At 40.4% G+C, this 20,845-nt stretch overlaps 3 protein-coding genes across 25 annotated transcripts in view; all 3 read right to left on the bottom strand.

Annotated features, from left to right (window-relative positions):
* Window positions 1-20,845, bottom strand: part of Cadps2 (calcium dependent secretion activator 2) — a 525,569-nt gene that overhangs the window by 354,025 nt on the left and 150,699 nt on the right. The window lies entirely within an intron of this gene.
* On the bottom strand, window positions 2,487-4,121 carry Rnf133 (ring finger protein 133). The gene has a single exon (XM_032906896.1). It carries the CDS (start codon window positions 3,671-3,673, stop codon window positions 2,528-2,530), a length of 1,146 nt encoding a protein of 381 aa, XP_032762787.1. The 5' UTR covers window positions 3,674-4,121; the 3' UTR covers window positions 2,487-2,527.
* On the bottom strand, window positions 7,752-9,136 carry Rnf148 (ring finger protein 148). Its single transcript, XM_032906897.1, has one exon. It carries the CDS (start codon window positions 8,818-8,820, stop codon window positions 7,909-7,911), a length of 912 nt encoding a protein of 303 aa, XP_032762788.1. The 5' UTR covers window positions 8,821-9,136; the 3' UTR covers window positions 7,752-7,908.

Raw genomic sequence — 20,845 nt, 5'->3', positions numbered from 1 at the left:
GAGAAGACTCCACCTTTCCCCTCACGGTTCCCCAGACATTGATAATCCTCTTCTTGGTTCTTGTCTGTTGTTTCAATAAGCAGATATCTGGAAAGAGACCATTTTAAGTATATAAGACCCATCAAGCCGGCCGGATCTCTGTCTCACTAAACTCTGTAGCTCACGCTACTTCCAACAGCTGTTGACCAGAATTTCTTTTTCAGATCATTAACAGACACTCTACATCCAGGGAAAAAGATGCTGTCACTTTGGTTTATGTTTAATCAGTACTATTCAGTCATGTAATCATAGGTAAAATACACCAGAAAATTTCCTTTTAGAAAAAATATTAAACAATTTATTCCATCAATGATGAGAAAAGCAATTTAATTTTTATTTTAAAAAAATCATCATCCTATTGATCATGAGGTTGAGGGGCAGGGAACCAAATTCTGACTACTGAAAGAATTAAAAAAAAAAAAAAGAACTCTAAAGGACACTCACTATGATGGTGGCACTCTGGTGAAGTATTATAAACTCCATTACATATCATCAAAATGCATTTGTATTTCTGTGTCCAAGAAAAAAAAATGGCATTACCTATAGTGCGGTAAAAATTCAACTGCAACGACTATGTAACATCATAATAAATATTGAACACAGCTTACCCCAGGTCCTGGTTTACTGAACACAAAATGAAAAACCTGGAATAAAAGTGCTTTATGGATTTGTGTACAAACGAACCTTAGGAACAGCAGGACTGAAGCTGCTCCTGGGAAAGCAGCTCGGTAAGAGTCCCGAATCTTACTGTCAGGTATGCACGGAGCACTCAGTGCTCCCGGTTTCTAACTTCACGGGCCCGATCCTCCTTTCCGGTCTCCAATACAAACTCTAACTCACCTTAAAAGAATTCGCTCAAAATTCTTGAACCACAGGAGACATACTGCTAAATAGGGCTTAATAGCCATACTAGCAAAACATAATACACATTGGCGAAATGGTGATTCCTTAAGCGTGGGAACGGAATCAAGCCTAAGCCTGACAATGACATGCAAAAGGAAGAGGGCAAAGGAGAAACCAAGAGGATACCTAGTGGGAAAAAGAGAGCACAGTCCGGTTCTGAAAGGGACGTAGGAGCTAGCGTCTCGTGCACTATGTCTATGGCAAAGGAAGACCTCATGTACATTTGTGAGGAGTTGTAAGGATCCTGGAGCGTTGGGTTCAGAAAAATGCTACAGTACCAGACGTAAACATTTCTAGATGTTGCTTGATTTTGAGAGTGATGTCTGGGGTGATGGAAATGGAACCTAAGGCTTTGTGGCTGCCATGTACTCTGCTACAGCCCCAACCCCACACAATCATCTCCACGGCTGTAGTGAAAATCATGCAAGTTATGAGCCCCAGCTCCGAGAGCCCCAGCTCTAAGAGCTACAGCTTCCAATGGCCAGCTTTCAGTTTATAGGCACCTGCTCATCTATTCAGGATTCAATCATCCAAAAGGAGTTTCTGTGGAGTCGCTGGGTCCTTCTCTCTCTAGCGTTAACACTTGGTACTGTAAGGACTGACGTTACTGTCCCAAGAACAAAGTTAAAACATTGAAAATTCAGTGGTGGTATGTGCGATTGAGTCAAACTGTCCCAGGGTCAGGAACACAAAGGCCTGCGTATAACAGGAAGATGTAGCCTCACCCTGGCGTCTGCCCAAGTTTTGCTGTATCTTGGCTCTACTGCCCCTGCACGAATGCCTTTCGTCCTCTAATATCTCTGTCCGGTTACTTTTGCAGCCAAGTACTGCCCTTTTCTGCATGGAACAATTCTCAGAATTCATACTCACTAGGTCTCTCTAGCACTGCCTAGTAGTTGAAACTCCATTGTTTGCCTGAGAAAGTTCAAAGGCTCATTGAGATTACGCTAAACTACTATAAGAGTCAGGATAAATTATAAGGAATTCTGGAATGTTTTCTTAAAGGGTTTTAGTACTTTATTAAAAACATTTTCTTGCTATACAGATAATTTACATAAAATTTACTAACTGAACATAACTCTTGATTAAGGATAAGTCACAATATTCTATATAGCAAATTTTCATTTCAAAGAATTAAAAAAAAAAACCCACTGCAACATAATGACATCAAAATTACTATAGTATAATTAATCTTTACTCCTGCTAAAAGATGAATGATAACTGATGGTTTCTTTTAAGAAAAATATAAATATATATTAACAATTTTCTTACCAAAATAAAACCAGGTATAAACACACATACACAATTTAGGGGGTAAGTTTGTTTCTGGTTTTCACACAGGTTAACTAGTAATAAACACAGGTACGCCACCATGAATGATACATTCACAAAAAAACTTAAAATTAGCAGAGGTAAAAAGCCACAAAAGTCTGCCAGGTTTTCTTTCCCCTGTATTTGAAGCTTGACAGTGAATTTGGCAAATTAGCAGAGTGACAGGAAATGACACACACACAAAAACTACACTTCAAGCAAACTGCTTGTCATCATGAGGACCTGACTTGACAAACAGGTTTAATCCACTTGCTCAAAGGTCATGCTGTCCAAATGAAGGATGACCAGTTTCCTCTGCTTCGGGAGGCTGGCTGCCAACGTTCACAGAAGTAGGGTGCTCCTGCACATGGGTCACTTTACTTGAAGTTCTTGCAGGAGGAAGTTCATTGTTCAGCTCTTCTTCCATAGCTGAAAAGGTTCCAGGCAATTCATTTGACATCAGAACTTGCAGAGAGTCTGATCCATCCTCAATGTCCATCTGAATCCCCAGAGCTTTCAGAATGTCGCATTTGCACATGGGGCATGTGCCATGGGCTAGAATCCAGGGGTCAATGCAATTCTTGTGGAAAAAATGTTTGCACGTGAGAATACGAACTATTTCATTAGGCTTATAGGCTTCAAAGCAGATGACGCAGCTGTCCGCATTTGGACTCACTTCCTCATCCCCCTCTTTTAATATTCGAACTTGCAGCTGCCCAAAAGCTTTCTTGAGCTCTCTTGTTAATCGTTTCCATCTCCTGTCCTCGATTCTTGCCACCCAGAGTCTCCGAATATGATAAAAAGTGAAATACGCTAATGTGGCCGTTGTGACGATCATAAAGGAGACAAAATAATGATTCAGCCAAATGACGTGTTTTCTTCCCACCTCAACCATGACCGTAACATGGACTCCCTTCCGAATTAAATGCAAAATCTCCATACCTTTGACGTTACCAATCATAACTACAACGATGTCTTCAAATGCTTGGTGAGACATGGGGAAAACCTGGTTGCCAGTCCCCGGAAAGTTATAGATGATCACTCCCCTGGCTCCGTTCTCAGATGCCACTTTGATTTTCTGTGTGAAGGCACAACCTCCCCTTTCAATGAGTGCAATCCACGGCTCTTTGTTCCGCGGCAGGATGAAACTGGTATTGGGGTCACAAGCATTTTGAATTTTTCCCTCTGGTGGCACAACAACTCCTGCTACTCTCTTCAAGATGGAGCTTCTCCCAAAGACCCCAGTCTCGCCCAGCTCTGACAGCATGCGGTTCCCCACGTGAAATGATATGTTCATGTACGCAGTCCAAACTGCACTCGCTGTACAACAGTTCTGACTGACAAGCCAGATAAAACTGAATTTCAGAAGCCAGAAGGATGGAGCACTGGTTTGCCAAGGACCAGTCTGAAGAGGGTTCATCTCTGTCTTTCCGGAAGGACTTTAAGAGCCAACCCCAACCAACAGCCTCGGCTGCCACATCTGTTGACAATCAATTAGGAATGAGGAAGGAAAAATTATCTTCTGGGTGAAAATAAGATACGCTGTCTTCCAACATGTTTCAGCAAGAGCTTTCCAAAGATGTCTTGAGTTTCAGATGTTTGATTAGAGAGAAAAAGCTTAGATAGTAAAGAAATCCCTGCCTCACTACTGTAACTTTAGATACTGCTTACTGTTGCATGAGGCCATTGTGACATAGGAGACCAAGCAGCCAATTAGCTCAGAGCATACTGTAGGTGTACTGGGTTAAATGTTTCCAAAGCGGTTATAGGTAGTTTCGTGTATCCTTGAAAAATGGTTAAGTCATGGAGCCATACAAAATGGATGTAGGTAGCACATTTAAGCTAAAAGAGAAAACAAACATTTCTGCAATTGGCTTTTTTAAAAAAAAAAAAAACAAAACAAAACAACAACAACAAAAAAAAACCTCTAAGTAAATGAAAGGATAGTGTACAACTTTTACATTCTTATGTAAACACTTCCAACGTTAAGTTGCAAACACTTCCAACATTAAGTTTGAGATATACCGAGAGACATAAATTAGGAATGTGACCAAATGAGCACTTAAAGCAGGGAGATCTGTAACACTAGTTTTACATATTTGGTCCCTATCAAGTTTTTTTTTTTTTTTATGAAGATTCAGATAAATGATATAGGGTTTTAAAAACATTTATCAGTTCTGACTTGGTTTTGATTTTTGCTTTTTCCAAAGCAGTGATTCTCAACCGGTGGGTCACGAGCCCTTTGGCAAATATCTATCTCCAAAAATACATTATGATTCATAACAGTAACAAAATTACACTTATGAAGTCGCAACTAAAGTAATTTTATGGCTGTGGCACCACAGCATGGGGAACTTGTATCAAAGGGTTGCAGTGTTAGGAAGGTTGAGAACCACTGGTAGAATCCTGTTACATCTAGTCCTGTCTCATCCTTAAGCTGTCCAACGTCACATAACAATAATAGGAACACAAATAAAGGACACAACTCTTGTTTTTCAAATGTAACTTGATTTAAACAAAATAAACAAAACCTCAGTACATTACCCTAACGAATACAGATTTCAGGAGACCAATCACTGGGTGAGGAGTAGGCGGGACTTCTGGGTCTGAGAGAGAAAGAGGGGAAGAGGGGAAGAGGGGAAGAGGGGAAGACGACTTGGCTTTTGGAAGAAAGGAAGATGGAGGAAGGGAAAGACAATCCAAACCCAGGTGTGGCTTTAAATAGCCACAGGTAGCAATGAATATCTTATAAGGGATGGAAAATTACAGGACAATTTGTCTTATCTACGTGGGCAGTTTATATCAATATCAGTTGGCTCCGAGTTCACTGCGTAGACATTTTTGTGGGGTGAGAATTTACTGATACAAATCTGACTGATAAAATACAAGCTTCTAGAGTTTTGATTTTTACCTGGTTACAGGGATCTGTGACACAGGAGGTGGATGCTGGGAATGTAAGCAGAATCCGTTATCAAGAGAGCCTGCAAAATGGGTGGTCACTGAATGGGACTAGCCATGGAGGCGGCTAGACCCGACCGCCAGGGCCGGAGGTGGGATGGTGCCTTAATATTCCCCACAACACAAGCCCAATAAGATTAAAAAGTTAACCAATGACAGTGACAATGGTTACAGGTCATAAAGAGATGATGCTAACATTTTTTAGCCAAACTTAATATGGAAGATAGAACATATAGAAGATCCTATAGACCCTACCACTTCTGCCTCAGTTTTACTACAAAGGTCAATGGATTTAAGTATCTTTGAAACTAATGAATTAAACTTGGGCAGTAACAGATGTTGGAGTATACTTTTTTTGGTAGGTATCACAGTGTTTTTTTACTAACTAGAAAGCCAAAGCTAAGAACTTGTACTTCGAACATAAGCATTTTTGGCCTTTATATACAGGGTTCAAAAACAATCCCTTTTAAACTGGACTCACCAGGACTAAGAAAACTGGTACTTTTTTATAGTTTATGAAGCAACAACTTCAGGCAGGAATGAAGAAAGTTCTACAGAGAAAACAAAAATTGGCATATAAGTTGTTGGTCAGGGAAGCTCCTAAGGCAATATAGGTTCTTGCCATCCCTCCTGGTTGCCTGCTCGAACTAGTTAAGACATTATTATTGAAGACAGCACACACCTTGGATTCATGATACAGAAATCGATCTGGAACTGAGGTAGACATTGTCTCCTTGCAGCTAGCTTTCTAAGTATTTATTGGAAGATGCTATGCAGGCTGCTGGGAGAGAAAGGGCATCGATGATCTTACCCACTTGTGAATCCTGTGATACAAAACCAGTTTGCCAGGCCAGATAAACTGATGTGCAATTGTAGCATCAGTGTTGAGCAGTAACAACTATGACTGGATCTGACACCCCTACACGGGAGGTAATCTGTGTCTGGTACTGCAACCCTGGTGAAAAACTCACGTCTGGGAAAGGAACTGAATATAACATTGCTGTTTTAGAAAGCTGACATTTAAACCGTGTTTATATCCATAGCTATCTACTGCTTTCAGTGTCAATCACAAAAGACCCTCTTCTTAGTGAATGGTGGTGAATAGAGTCTCCTGGCTACACAGAATGTTGAAACTAAGTGTTCATCCTCCAATAAGAAACATGACGGTCCTGCTAAGTCTCAGGAAACAATGTGGTAGAGAGGGTAGGAAAAAAAATATAAAATGTAAGACAGGGAGAAAAACTTCAAAACACTATCTCCTGGGCAAGCCATACCATTGAAATTATGGATGTTGGCATTGGGTCTGCACAAGAGTAGTCACCAACAGTAAGGCAGAGTTGGAGGGGAGGCTCAGAGGATCCTCTTCCCCACTGCAGAACTATTTCTTACTGATGAATTCAGGGGAAAGGGAACCAGTGGCTTCAGTCGTAAACCCACTGATGGAGGCACCAGACCCCAGAGGGTGGTTCTTATTGAGTAGTCATCCAAGTAGCCCTGGTTAAACTATGTATGTCATAACCAAAAGGGATTAGTAGTGTCAAGAGGTGGAGATTTACAGAATGAGAAGGACACAGATGTTGGAGAAAGATTAATCAATACACTGTATATTAAATTAAAAAATTAATTAAAAAACTAATCAATTCAAGTGTTCAAAAAGAGTGGCATAAATCAGAAAGAATATTAGTGTAGAACTTCCAGTCCACAATGGTCGATTCCTCTTATAGAAACAACCACTGACCCCGTTTCTACACAAATCCATGGAGAAAGGCCAATAGACAGTGTGTTGACTTCTGCGGACTCAGCTCATGCCGTCTACATTGAATGTCAAAGACTGCGATTTTTTTCCACCCAAATCGCAAACACTAGTCTTTCGGCTTTTTAGGAATACACAGGTGTTTATCCACCCACCAGAAAGGTGAGAGAAATGAGTCACACACATAATATTGGAATGGAAACTGAACAAAAATGTTTAGCTCTGTTCTGTTGTCAAAGGCCCTAGAGATACTCTCTACACTCTGGCAACCCCTAGAGGACGTTTCCAAAAGAAACTGTCCCCATGGCTGACTCACTAGGCCAGGATTTAAAGACCTCTGGCAAACAGGTGAACGTTTCCACCACTGCACAGTAAATGAGGCCTCAAACCCTTTAAAACTTTTATAACATATGTTATCCACTAAAGTAATTAGAACAAAGTAGCCCCCGTTCAATCCACAGCTTTGGAAATCAGATTTTCTGGATACTAATGAAATTAATTAACCATGACAATATAAATCAGAACCTAATTCTATAGTGGAGTTTATTAAACAGAGATGTCAACCGTTAGGAATAAAAAAAAATGAGATGAAGTATTAAAACTCAAGTCCCCCAGATAAAAATGCTAAAAAGAAAACCTTGTAACAACTCAGAAATTCCCACCAGATCAGTACCTTAATCTGAGTGAGCTGACGATTAAGATGGGTATTGTTTTAAACATGTACCAACCTCCTTATTTGGAGGAAGACAACAATGTCTAACAATTAAAATAATTAAAAAGGCAAGAGTTCACGGACGTGATAGGTAGCTTTATTTTCAAAGCACACAAATTTCATCTTCCGTGGCAGGACAGAGGAACTAAGGGTCCGGTCCTGTCTTCTCTGGATGGACGGCACAGTGAGCAAATTCGCCTAATTTTAATCTGTGGAAAGATCTCTGGGCTTCTTAAGATCTCAGAATGTCACACTTGCACATGGGGCACGTCCTGTGGGCTAAAAGCCACGGATCAATGCACGTCTTGTGGAAAAAATGCTTGCAAGTTAAAATACGTATTACATCTTGGGCTTTGTATATATCGAAACAAACAACACAGCTGTCTTCATTTGGGTCTAGCTCCTTATCCCCTTCCTTGAGCACTCGAAGTTGCAGCTGACCAATAGCTTTCTTCACATCGGACTTTATCTGTCTTTGCCTCCTGGTAGAAGAATTGGGTGCTCGGGGTCTCCAGGCACAGTACAGGAATAGGTAGGCGACTGTGGCTGCCAGGAAGGTAAACAGAGACATAACATAGTGGCTGAGCCACGGCATATGCATTCTCCCCACTTCAATGATGATCGTCACATAGACACCTTGCTGGATCAAGTGCAAGAGCTCCATGCCCTTGAGATTGCCGATCATCACTGCAACTATATTCTCCGTTCCCTGGTGAGACATGGGAAATACCTTGTTGCCTGTACCCGGATAGTTATAGATGATCACCCCGTTTGCTCCCTTCTCTGCTGCCACATTGATTTTATGAGTAAAAGTACAGCCTCCCCGTTCGATGAGGGCCAGCCAAGAGTCTGCCTGATCAGGCCTGCTGAAGTTGGTCAGGGGACTGCAAGCATTCTGATTCCACCCTTCCGGAAGTACCACAGCACCGGACACCCTTTCCAGAGGCGAATGATTCCCAAACACTCCACTCTCTCCTAGCTCTGATATGATCCGGTTTCCCACTTGGAAGGTAATATTCAGATGAGCAGTCCATATTGCTTTTCCTTTGGTGTCAGGGAGGCTAAGTAGTAAGAAGACGCTAAGTCTCAAGAGCCTCGAGGAAACAGACCTATGAGCTGAAGGGGTAAGTCCAGATGGGTTCATTCCTCCATTAACTGTGACATCTGCTGTACAGGGAGGTGACGGAACTAGCTTCCGCTGTCAAGAGCAGATGACTAACGCGCATAAATCAAGAAGGTCTGCCAAGATGGTCGATACCCTGTTCATTCCACCATTTTTACTCTTGGTACTTTATCTTATAATGAAAATTCAAGAGATGTTATTACTTCAATGTGATTTCAGGAAACTTATGACTTCCTAATGGGTAAATTGTGACATCAGAGGTTGTCAGGCCAATCCAGGAGTTTATATTAGAACAATGCATACTGAAATCCTATTGGTCGAAAGGCTACTATGCAATAATTCACGAGGTATGCATTCATACACGTGTGTTCATGTATTAACATGAGATTACATGCCATTATTTTGTGTTATATATGCACAAATACTTTCATAACACACTCAAAATTAGTGAATAAATGTGGTCAACATTAAAAATAACACAAGTTGAATTTACTTTTTCTATATGATATGTATATGATATATAATAAATACAAACTATTTATTCACATGAATTTATGTTTCTGGCCAGGTGCTTGTTCTCTTAATACTTGGCCAGTCCATCGACAGCAGAAGTAAATCACCCCACTGTCTTTTGGCGTTAAACGCTAATGCCTAGCCTGAAGATTTAACATGAGGAATAAAGGAAAAAAAGCATATTTTTTTTTTCTGATACAGACTAACCTCACAAGGCAAATACATCTTTGTTCATCGGGTCTGTTATTAAAATACCTACTATGTGCTGCACAAACACTAAGTATGAAAACATATGCCGTATAAAAAGAACTAACACGATCCTACTATTATACACTGAGAGTAGATTTGAAGCAATTAAAATATATGAATGGCTGCAAGAGCTGTGAACAGGAAGTGCCAAGTATAGAGATAAATATAACGTGGAATGGGGACCATCCTTAGAGGCTCAAGGGAAACGCCTCTAAGAAACTGATAGGTGGATACAGGTAACATGAATTCAATTTGCCAGAGTGAAGAAAGAAGACTGAAGTTTGTAAAGGAAAAGAGTAGAGAAGGAAGAAAAGTGAGGAGCACTTGGTGTGTTAGGTGGCTCTCATGCTATCCCAGAACTCCGGATGATGGCCCAGGGCATGAGAGGCGTACTGCCTGCCTGCAGCCTTTCAGACACTTGCTTTCACTCTGAATCCTTGCCCAAAATCTTTGCACAGATAATCCACTGAAAACACACTCAAACACTCATCTCCCCGGTACAGGAGAGCTTCTGTGCAACTGGTGGGCTGCGAAGCTTTGAGGACACAGAGAGAAAAGACCGTTTGCTTACGAGGCTCATGCACAGAATGGGCTGTATGACTAGAACCATAGACAAAAGCATCCTTTGTACTTACTGGGCCATAATTCTTTAGTTAATATTTGTTTGCAAGATGGATATTGGTCAAATTCTCACTTACTACAATTGTATCTATGTGCGGTTCAGTCTGCATCCGAACTCTCTCTTTACAGTAGTTTCCCATGTTCAGGGTGTGAACTAGTGTCTGACTCTGTTGACAGCGAAAAAGTAAAAACTGGTCGAGAATAGCGGGGTACTTGTTGAATTGGTTGATTGCTTCTGGAAGATGACTTGGCTTTTATATTTTCCAGGGTTTGTTTGTTGTTTTTAGGCAGATTATTCAGGCGGACTCAAACTTGATAAGTAGTCAATGACGACCTTGAACTCCTAACCCTCCTGCCTCTCTGTCTTTCCAGTGGAACAGATATTGCCTTGTTTGAATGCATCCAGAATCTTTTGCTGATTTTGGAGGGGTGAAAAGTTTAAATAGCAAAACATGTATGGCTCAAAGCAAGAGTTTCCTTGTTTGGTTGAAAGGAACAATTTTTAAAAAATTATAGGTTCACTAAATTCTTCTTGGTATAACAAGAACAAGCCAAGGGCACGCTGGTTAAAACATCCCTTTGCCTCTGCCATAGTCCTAGTACAAAACGTTTCGTGCATCTAACAGTGGCTATGAAACACATGCAATTTTGCCTTCTGAGGAGATACCTTCTATTTTTAAGAGACTCTTTAAAATTATCACACTAATGGGGAAATGTTACTGGCACATCACGGCTAAAAGCCAAAGATGCCATTAAACATCATCAAATGCTGGTGGTGGCCTCTTAATGACTTAAGAGACACCTAACTCAAAATGTCACAAAGGTTAGGAAGCCTTGTGCTAACGGTAGTCTTAGGAGAGGAGAACATTCTCCAGAGTTGCTCATCCCTGAGACACAATAAATTCTGAGCTCCTGCCACACAGCAAGCTTTTGTCATTATCAATAGATCTGCCACGTAAGATGCCCTCGGGATGTGCCTCTACTTCCACTGTCTCCCCTAGCACAGAAACAGAGCAGCTCTTTTTAAGCATCGCTATGAGCCCACGAGGGATGGTTGTCAACTGCACCCATTTTATCGGAACTAGAGCAAAGAGTCTTCTATCCTGGGGCCAGCATAGCTAAATGGGGCAGAAAGAAGGAATAGATAATTGGTGCCACTGTAATCTATTGCTTTTAAAACATTTATTCAATACGTGGGCTCTGAACGCTTGAAGATGTCAAATCATTTATTCTACTGACCCTTGCAGGTAGATTAAGAGAAACTGAACACACACTCCCTAGTTCAGTAGATCCAATAGTTCAAAACTCTCCTTCTCTCTCTTTCGGTTTGTTTGTTTTGTTTTTGGTTTGTTTTGTTTTTGTTTTTGTTTTTAACAACATCTATTTGCCTTCTGAAGTATGTTGGCTTTCCTCTTAAGTTGGTTCCCTTGGTGAACTCCCAGGCTGGTTACTGTTCTAATTATCCATAGGCACACAGCACCCGGAGGTGCAATTGCAACATTTTGACTCCCACATTCCCCTTTAAAAGAGAGGGAAAGATTTTCCCCAGATACTTATCAACCTTCTCTTAATGTCTTTGGCTAGAACTCCTTTACAAATTTGTTTTTTTGGTAGATCTATGAAATGAGCTTGGTCACTGTGATCGACATAAGTAAATCTCAGTTTATCTTGTGGAGAAATCCATTCCTTGCTGAGTACATGGACGGTGGGCGGTAACATTACCAGTCTTATATTCTGCCAATGGAGAAGACTAGGAAGGGGAAGGCAAGCACTCAAGAGACGCGGCAGCTACAGGATCTAAATTCCTGGAATATAGGCAAAGAAATGCTTACATACCCACTAGCCAGCACAAGCACAATGTGCTTTCCACACAAAATACTACCATAAGACAAACTCAATACAGTCCTGTTCCTTACTTAGGAGGGCACAACTATAAGAGAAATGGTTACAAAAAACCGAAGGTATATACATAATATGTATTTGAATACAGTATCCGTTTCTAAAAGAGTCAGACTCTAAGGGAAATTTTGAGAACATTATAACCATCATTGCATAACAGGGGTAGTGAATCAACTCATCTCCACTCTTATTAACTTTTGACTGTTGCTGGTACAAAATACTCGTGCCTTCAGAAATAACACCTCTGAAAAGGAAAAGCAACAAGCAGGTCCATAGTGCACTTAACAACATCTGTAAGACATAGGGAAAACCAAAGAAGCCCTTTAAAGTAACCCACAACTCATTGTGTCCAGGGTCAGGAATCACAAGGATTCTCTGGGAACCTAAAGGCACACTTGGCACATAAGGTAAACAACCGACATTTTTTGTTTGTTTACTGTCTGTTTTTGTTTGCTTTCTGAAGAGAAAAACATCACAAAGGGACCTAAGGGTAACAGGATGCTGATTCAAAGTGGCTTACTAAAGACAAAAGAGAATTTTCTGAAAACGAAACCCTTTCATTTGACAGTAAAAAAAAAAATTGCTTCATATTTTATTCAATTGCACGCTTGTAATTCTTGTAGATAGCAATGTAGTCCTTTTCTGGAAAATTACACTAACTTAATCATAACACTCACATGTTCCATAAAACATATGTGATAATTAGAAGAGCGCAGTTTAAACATCTCTAACTACCCTCAATCTAAAAGAGCGTCTTCTAAATAGTCTAAACATAGAAAACAGCAGATTTTGAAAATTCCATGTGAGCTGCTGGATTGTTCTGGTGTTCACGCATGGGATCGGGGAGAGCACAAAGGCCAGGACGTGCTGGGTAGCACCTTTCCAGTGGATTTAAACCCTGTTCCTTGAGATGGAACCCATACTACATACTGCTAAAAGGGCATACTGTTATTTGGCCAGGGGGAAAAGCTGTCATAGTTCTCCAACACTGTAACACTGTCCTGACTTTACTTGGGTGGGAGATTGCCACAGACACCCCACCCCATGGGGTGAACACTTTCCATTGCTTCTGTCTGGCTACACAGCTATTCTCTCTGACTCTACTATCTTCCAAATAGTGGTTATTCTTAAATTTGCTTTTTTTTCTTCCCCCTAGGAAAAAAAAAATCAGCAAACTTATAGTGCTGTTCCTGTTTACTGAAAGCCCAGGTGTCTGTCCCTACCGTTTCTAGGAATGATGTAAGTCTCTGCACTGCCTACTCCTTTCTTCCCATCCATCCTCGTTTTGTGCTATCAATCCTTACATTTTCATTTCTTCCACTAAGTCAGATTAGTGTTTCCTCTGTTCCTCTTAAAACAACCGGCACACCACACGTCACACAGGTGTCACCTATTCTGGCCAGACTTATTTCCACACCCTTAGATCTGTGTGCCTGGCAACAGGCCAGCCAGCAGACTTCAGCAGAAGTGTCCCAGTCCAGCTTTGTCCCCGCTATCCTGAAGTGAACAAGGGTATCTTGATAAGCAGAGGGGAGTTAAAATACTGAAGAGAAAGGCCATCAAGAGAAAGCTGAGGGCACCTGACATTCATCGGCAGCTAGGCAGACACATGAAAGTTAAAAGAAGGAGCTGTGTGACTGAAAATGACCCGACCTCAATCCTGTATAAAGTACTAAAGGCAACTGAGGAATGCTGGGAGCGGGAGAAATAGTTTTCCCCAGAGAAGAGCACATCAATTGCTTATCCAATATCAAATGGATAGCCTTGAAAACATACACACAAGTTAATGTTATACAGACTGAGCAGTTTATGCTTAGAAGTATATGTTTATAATATATTATATATAATACTTACATATTATATATAATATAAATGGTATATATATAGATTTATAGAATATATTTATATAAACTTATATTTATGCATACATGCACACATATACACATGTATATATACACATATATATACACACATACATGTATATATATATACATATATATATATAAAATTAATGAAAACAGAGGCCATGACTCTGAAGGGTATGTCATGGAGAGAAGAATGGGAAGGGGAAGTGATGTCACTATATTATAATCTCAGAAAGTAAAAGAAATAATTTTTTTAAAAGACCAATGACATGAATAGACCTTGAAAGGCCATGATGGCTCCCAGTCAAGACATAGACTCCTTAATTAGAGATGCTCACTCTTGGAGATGGCACAAATTGCTAGGGTGACACAGGACGTTTATAAGATTATCCACCTTCTTCCAATTTGAAGAGCAGAGAAGAATCTTATTTTTGCTTCAGTTGTAACGATATTCTAGCATCACATGTGGGGACATAATATTTTTGTTCAGTATAAAGATTCTTTTTGTATTATTCAAATGCTGGTTTCTCTGCCCTTCGTGTCTTGTTGGAAACCAGACATGGCGTTGTAACATTTAAGTTAAGTATCTCCTATCTCAAGTTTATGTAAACACTACTCTCTATTGTGTCTGGTTTGCCAATAAAAGTTGATCAGTCAATGATGAAGCAGAAAAGAGAAGAGGGCAGGACTTCTGCCAGCCAGGGGTGGGGCAAGAGGGACAGGAAGAGGGGGATTAGCCAGATTAGTTTAAAGGATTAGAATACATCACTGACTGCCCAGCTATTGGGTTATAAAGCTAATTAAATAAATCTTATAGTCTGGGTCTCATTTACTTTGAAGGTAGGGATATAAAAACATGCCACCTAATTTTTTACACTCCAGATTTTATCCCTCAGCCGGTTCACCCTCCTACAGTTCTACATCCCATACCCCACCCCACCTATCTCCCCAACCCCCTCCTCTCCAAAAGGATGTCCCTAAGCCCCCACTCTACCCCGCCAGACTTTTGAACTCTTTGGGGCATCCAATTTCTACAGCATTAGTTGCAACTTCTCTGACTGAACCCGGACCCTGCAGTCCTCTGCTGTACATGTGTTGGAGACCTCATATCAGCTGACAAATGCTGCCCGTTTGGTGGCCCAGTGTCTGAGAGATCTCAGGGGTCGAGGCTAATTGAGACTATTGGTCCTCCTACAGGGTGCCCCTCCCCCCTCAGCTTCTTCCAGTTTTTCCCTAATTCAACCACAGGGGTCAGCAGATTCTGTTTATTAGTTGGGTGCACGCATCTGCATCTGACTCTTTCAGCTGCTTGTTGGGTCTTTTGGAGGGCAGTCATGATAGGTCTCTTTTTGTGAGCACCCCATAGCCTCAGTAATGGTGTCAAGCCTTGGGGCCTCCCCTTGAGCTGGATCCAACTTAAGGCCTGTCCCTGGACCTTCTTTTCCTCAGGCTCCTCTCCATTCCCATCCCTGCAGTTCTTTCACACAGGAACAATTATAAGTCAGAGGCAACTCTATCCCTCACTTGATGTCCTGTCTTTCTGTTGGAGGTGGGCTCTACAAGTCTCCTCTCTGCCCTCACTGTAGGGCATTTTATCTAAGGTCTCTCCCTTTGAGTCCTGAGGGTCTGTCACCTCCCAGGTCTCTGGTACATTCTGGAGGATCCCCACCACTCTACCTCCTGAGGTCGCCTGTTTCCATTCTTTCTGCTGGCTCTCAAGGCTTCAGTCCTTTCCCCCATTCAATACCAGATCATGTTCCCCTCTTCCCTAACCCACTCCCATCCCCTTTCCCTCCCTCCCTCCATCCCTCCCTCCTTGACTCCCTGCCCCTACCTTGTGATTGCTTTCTTCACCTTTAAGAATCCTCAACCTGTACACCATTGTGAGCTATGACAGTTGTTGAGTCAATGCTGAATTAAATTGAAAATCCTCTGTATTCTGCCTTAGTACATTCTTAATACAATACATTTTCCTAATTAGTGAGGTCTTCATAAGGGTGATCACTTAGTACAGAATACTTAGACTGTGAATAATGTAACAATCTTTAATTCTGTAGATCTGATTGATACACAACTTGATTTTGTAGTCTCGTCTAAGTGAAAAGACAGATGAATATTTAGACTATGTCAAAATGCCATTTTATTTTAACGAGCATAAATCAAAGTTACATTATTTTCCTTCACTGGGAATTAGATTCCAGATCTACAAATCTTTACCACCAAATTGGAAACATTTCCTTCTCGTTCAACCTAGCAAGTAGAAGACAGTGTGGCAGTGAACTGGAGAAACTTTATGACACCAGCAGAGGTAATTAGGGCATATGTAGCTATTTTCATTAAAGAGATAAGAATTATTGATTAATCTAAAGCAAACACAAGGTTATTATTTCTGTTTGAAGTTAGATCAAAATCATCTTCATATAAACCATTTAGATTAGATCTTTCTTTCAGGGTGAAAAATAGGTAACATACACAAGAATTAAATATGCCCAAACAGAATCCTTTGAATTATCAAGAGAATGTCTCCGATGTTCCGGATAATCTATTCGGTCTATTTCTTACTAAGATCTGATGGTAAACACATAATGGATATGGATGCTATTCTGGAGCATCTAATGTTTTCTAAAACCTAAAGTGGATCCTAACCTTCCCAATCCATTAATCATCATTAGAGTTTTGATTGAGCTTGGCCTTCTTATGATATTAAATCCAAGAGAGTGGACATGAACTTCAAGTGAGCCTGCTGCAGTCTGAAATAGCACCTGAAGAGATCAAGGGCATTTTTCCATTTAGAACACTTGAATTTTTCCTCAATCCACAGGTCAAAAATCCCATTCTCATTTTTAGGTAATGTGATTCCTCCAAGGATGCATAAAGGAAGAAAATAGTATAGACCACACACATTCCCAGGAACTGTTCCGAACCACAAGGCTGTGTGGCAGCTCTGTAGAACTTTCACTTAGGCTACCTTCTGAAGGTAAGAAGGCCACACGACCAGTGTTCCTTCTTGTAGGATGTAGTGAAGTGTCAGATGAAGTATCCCCAAGAATACTGCTAGCTGGGAAGATTCTCAGTGAATGGGTCCTCATCATCCCTGGACCCGTATAATTTATTTTTTTCTATTTCCCACATAATCACATTCATCTCATCCCTCAAGATTCATTTGTCCTAGTCTGTCCAGCCAACACAACCTATTCCTGTGATGCATTGATTTTATAATCATTCTGTCACCCATTATATATGATGAGATGTTGATGTGTCTGTCCGCAATTTTGCATCCTGTAAACCATCTTGTGAATAGTAGGATAATAATCTTGGTTTCTTTCTCTCTCTTTCTCTCTCTCTCTCTCTCTCTCTCTCTCTCTCTCTCTCTCTCTCTCTCTCTCTTTCTTATGTTTTTTTTTAATTCTGTGTAGACACACAGCCAAACATTAAACAGAACTCTGGGAATCTTAAGGAAGAGGGCAAGCAAGGACTGAAAGGGCCAGAGAGGTCAAGGACATCACAATAAAAACTTATTATCAACTACCCTGGGCACATCAGGGCTCACAGCGGCTGATCCGCCAACCAGAGAGAACATACATGGGATGGACCTGCTACCCCTACGCATATGTCACAGATGTACAGCTTGGTCCTCATGTGAGACTTCTAACAGCAGGAGCAGGGGCTGTCTCTGACTCTGTTGCCTGCTTTGGATCCCTTTCCCCTAACTGGATGGCCTTGTCTAGCCTCAATAGAAGTTTTGCTGAGTCCCACTACAACTTGATAAGCCAAGGCAGGTTGATATCAATGAGAAGTCTCCTCTTCTCTGAGGAGAAAGGGATCAGAGGGTAAGGGAGAGGGATTTTCGTGGAGGAAAGGAGGGAGGGAAAGTTTCAATCTGAAAAAGATCAAAGAAAATGTTTTCCTCATTTCATCCCTATACTGTCACAAGAAAGGCTATTCAAGATTCCTGACAAATGTTTGATTTTCTAAGTTTCTAAGTATTTATTCTTCAAAACATTAAGATATGGAAGCTTTTACAGACTTTGCTTCATATGACCCCCAATGAAAAACAAAAGAGGCAACCATTTGACAACCGTTCCCTCAGCTAAGAATTTCACTGACAACAGTTGTCCGGAAAGAGGCTTCTTAAATATCAGAGGATCAAGGGCATCTGTCTAACATCTTCCCTCTCAAATGCAAGAAAAAATTCCTCCGACATCTGTTTCTGAAATGGGTATTCTACATGTAAATACAACCAAAGATTTCTAATATACACCAAGTCAGCTTTATTGATTAAAATCCCCACTTTAATTTGTTTTACATGAATATATTCATTCATATACATTCATCAGTCTATATCAATCTTATCATAAAACATATAGAAATAGACCTATGGGCACAGATACATGCATATATATATATATATATATATATATATATATATATATATAGTCATAAATCACAAAGAGCCATTATCAGAAGTCTGTATCACATTATGTATACATTATGTATAGCTGTGCCTTGGTACCCTGAGAAAAGCTCAAATATTGTAGTAGCATTAACAGAGAAAACATTTCTATGAGTTATAAACTTCTCTCAGTTAGAATTCTTTCTATCCAGAAATACAGTCTCCACCCAATTTCTTTTCCTTTGTCCATCCATCCACATATGTGTGTGTTTGTGTATATAATATATAGTTACCTTTGGTTATATTTATATGTACAGTACCTATTACACACACATATGCAATATAATATATATTAAAATCTGCATTCCTAATACAGCAAAAATTATAACATATACACACATTTTTGTTATGTGTGATGTGTAACTCACACTTTCAAGAGAAAGCTGGCTTTGAACTCTTTCTATGCTTACCTGCACAGTTCTTTGTGGTTTTTTTAAATTAACGGATGCTAAAAGAGTTTATCTTTTTACCCTCTTCTAAAGGTTGTGCTTTTATTTCCAGTTGATATTTTTAATATATTCCTTTGCATTCCTGTTTGGGCCTATTGTACTAGTCTATATAAAAATATCTACTTATCTTTTTATATATTTTGATATATTCATTGCAATTCATGTAACTGGTATGATTTCCTACTCCTTTTTGTTATATAGTCCAAAAGCTTACCCCCTACTGGATGCCTTCACAGTTGATTCTTTTACTCATTCATTTATGTTGTTAATTAAGAATCAAACATATACATAGGTCTAGCTGCAGGAAGTAGAGCAGTGATTTAAAAGAGAGAGAGAGAGAGAGACAGAGACAGAGACAGAGACAGAGACAGAGACAGAGACAGAGACAGACAGAGACAGAGACAGATCCTATCTTCGTGATGTCACCATGCACCCAGGGCTTCAAAGATGAGGTGAAGGTTGTTATCTCACTCAGTAAGGTGGCATTCTGCTGTGATAAATGCTAGGCAAGCTTTGAAGTGCCAGAAAAACACTCACTCAGTGGCTTAAAAATAACAAAAACATAATCCACACAGATCTGGAGTTTGGCAAACCAAAGATAACAGGAGGCTTAGGATCTAGAGGAAGGTTCTTTTCTATCTACTGGATGGTACCCTACCTACTGCCTCCTCGCTTGGTAGAAGGGATGAAGAATGCAACTGGGGTCACTTTCATCAGGGTCCATGCCCCGCTCTCATGGGCTCTGACCTTTGTCCTAGTCACCTCCGGTTTCCATCCATTTTGGATTTGGATTTCAACATCTCAAAGGGGGCATAAACTTTAATGTTTAGTTTTAGAGAGATAAAAATGATCCCTATCATGATATACTCTTGTGACATCGGGATCTCACTTCCTGCTGCGTATCTTATGAATGAAAACAAAACAGCCCATGTAGTTCATCTGACCACAGCAAATGGTCCCTTCATTCAAGTCTCATGGAGTTTTCAGTCTGTAGGTAAACACACATCTTTGTTTTACCTAACATTTCATCATTAATTCTTTCAGTTACAGTTTGCTTCCCAGACAGACTCATATCACCCAGGCTGGCTTGGAACTCTCGATCTTCTTTTCTCCCCATTCCAAATACTGGGATTACAGTCTTGTACCAGCACACATCCCACTGCTTTCCTGACTCTTGCAAAGAACAGAAATTTTCACATCATCTCATTACTACCGGAGCCCGACTTGCTCTTGATTTTTTTGTTTGTTTGTTTTTAATCTCTACTAGCTCTACCGCCCTTGCAGGTTACCTAAAAATACTTGTCTTGGCTTTTATACACTTGTGCATCAGGTGTAATAACTCTTAGAAAACTTTAGGACATTTATGAGGACTAAATGAGACAAAGTACAACATTTTAAGTACACAGGACACTGGCTGCCTCATCCATTATGGTGTCCGTTCCCTAGCGCCAGACCATCCATCATCATTACCCACATACATCACGAGTACCGCACCACCACAGATGTGTGGACAGCAGTGCTACTCCAATCATTTACCAGATGATGCCTCCCAAGTCTTCGAGGAATTTTCTTATCTTACAGCTCTGAAGAAGTCGCTATGCTGACACAAGTACCAGTTATCGCTTTTACATATCCACTCGAGGATTAGACGTCTGTTTACATGACATCCTTTAATAGTTAAAGAGCTGATAGTTGCCAGTTACAGACACTGTACTCTGAGCTCTGTAAAGGATGCATGAAAATAGCTGGAACACGGTTATTAGGAAGATCCAGGCCAAGATCAAACAAAAGGAATTGTTTTTGCCTTCTTACACCCACGGACCTTGCATTAAACACTAAGAAAGAATGAAAGCTTTGGTTAAATCTCTTGGCACCATAATCTTGACGATATTGACAAAGAATGTTTTACCAGCTGTTGTATTACGAATCCATGTAAAATTGCAAGAACGGCGTTCGTGTCACTAATGGCTCAGAAGCTCACTGGAAATCTAAGAGAA

Source organism: Rattus rattus, chromosome 6, assembly GCF_011064425.1.
Source record: "Rattus rattus isolate New Zealand chromosome 6, Rrattus_CSIRO_v1, whole genome shotgun sequence".
NCBI lineage: Eukaryota > Metazoa > Chordata > Mammalia > Rodentia > Muridae > Rattus > Rattus rattus.
The sequence above is the reverse complement of the archived record's forward strand: the minus strand, read 5'-3'. Positions and strand labels throughout refer to the sequence as shown.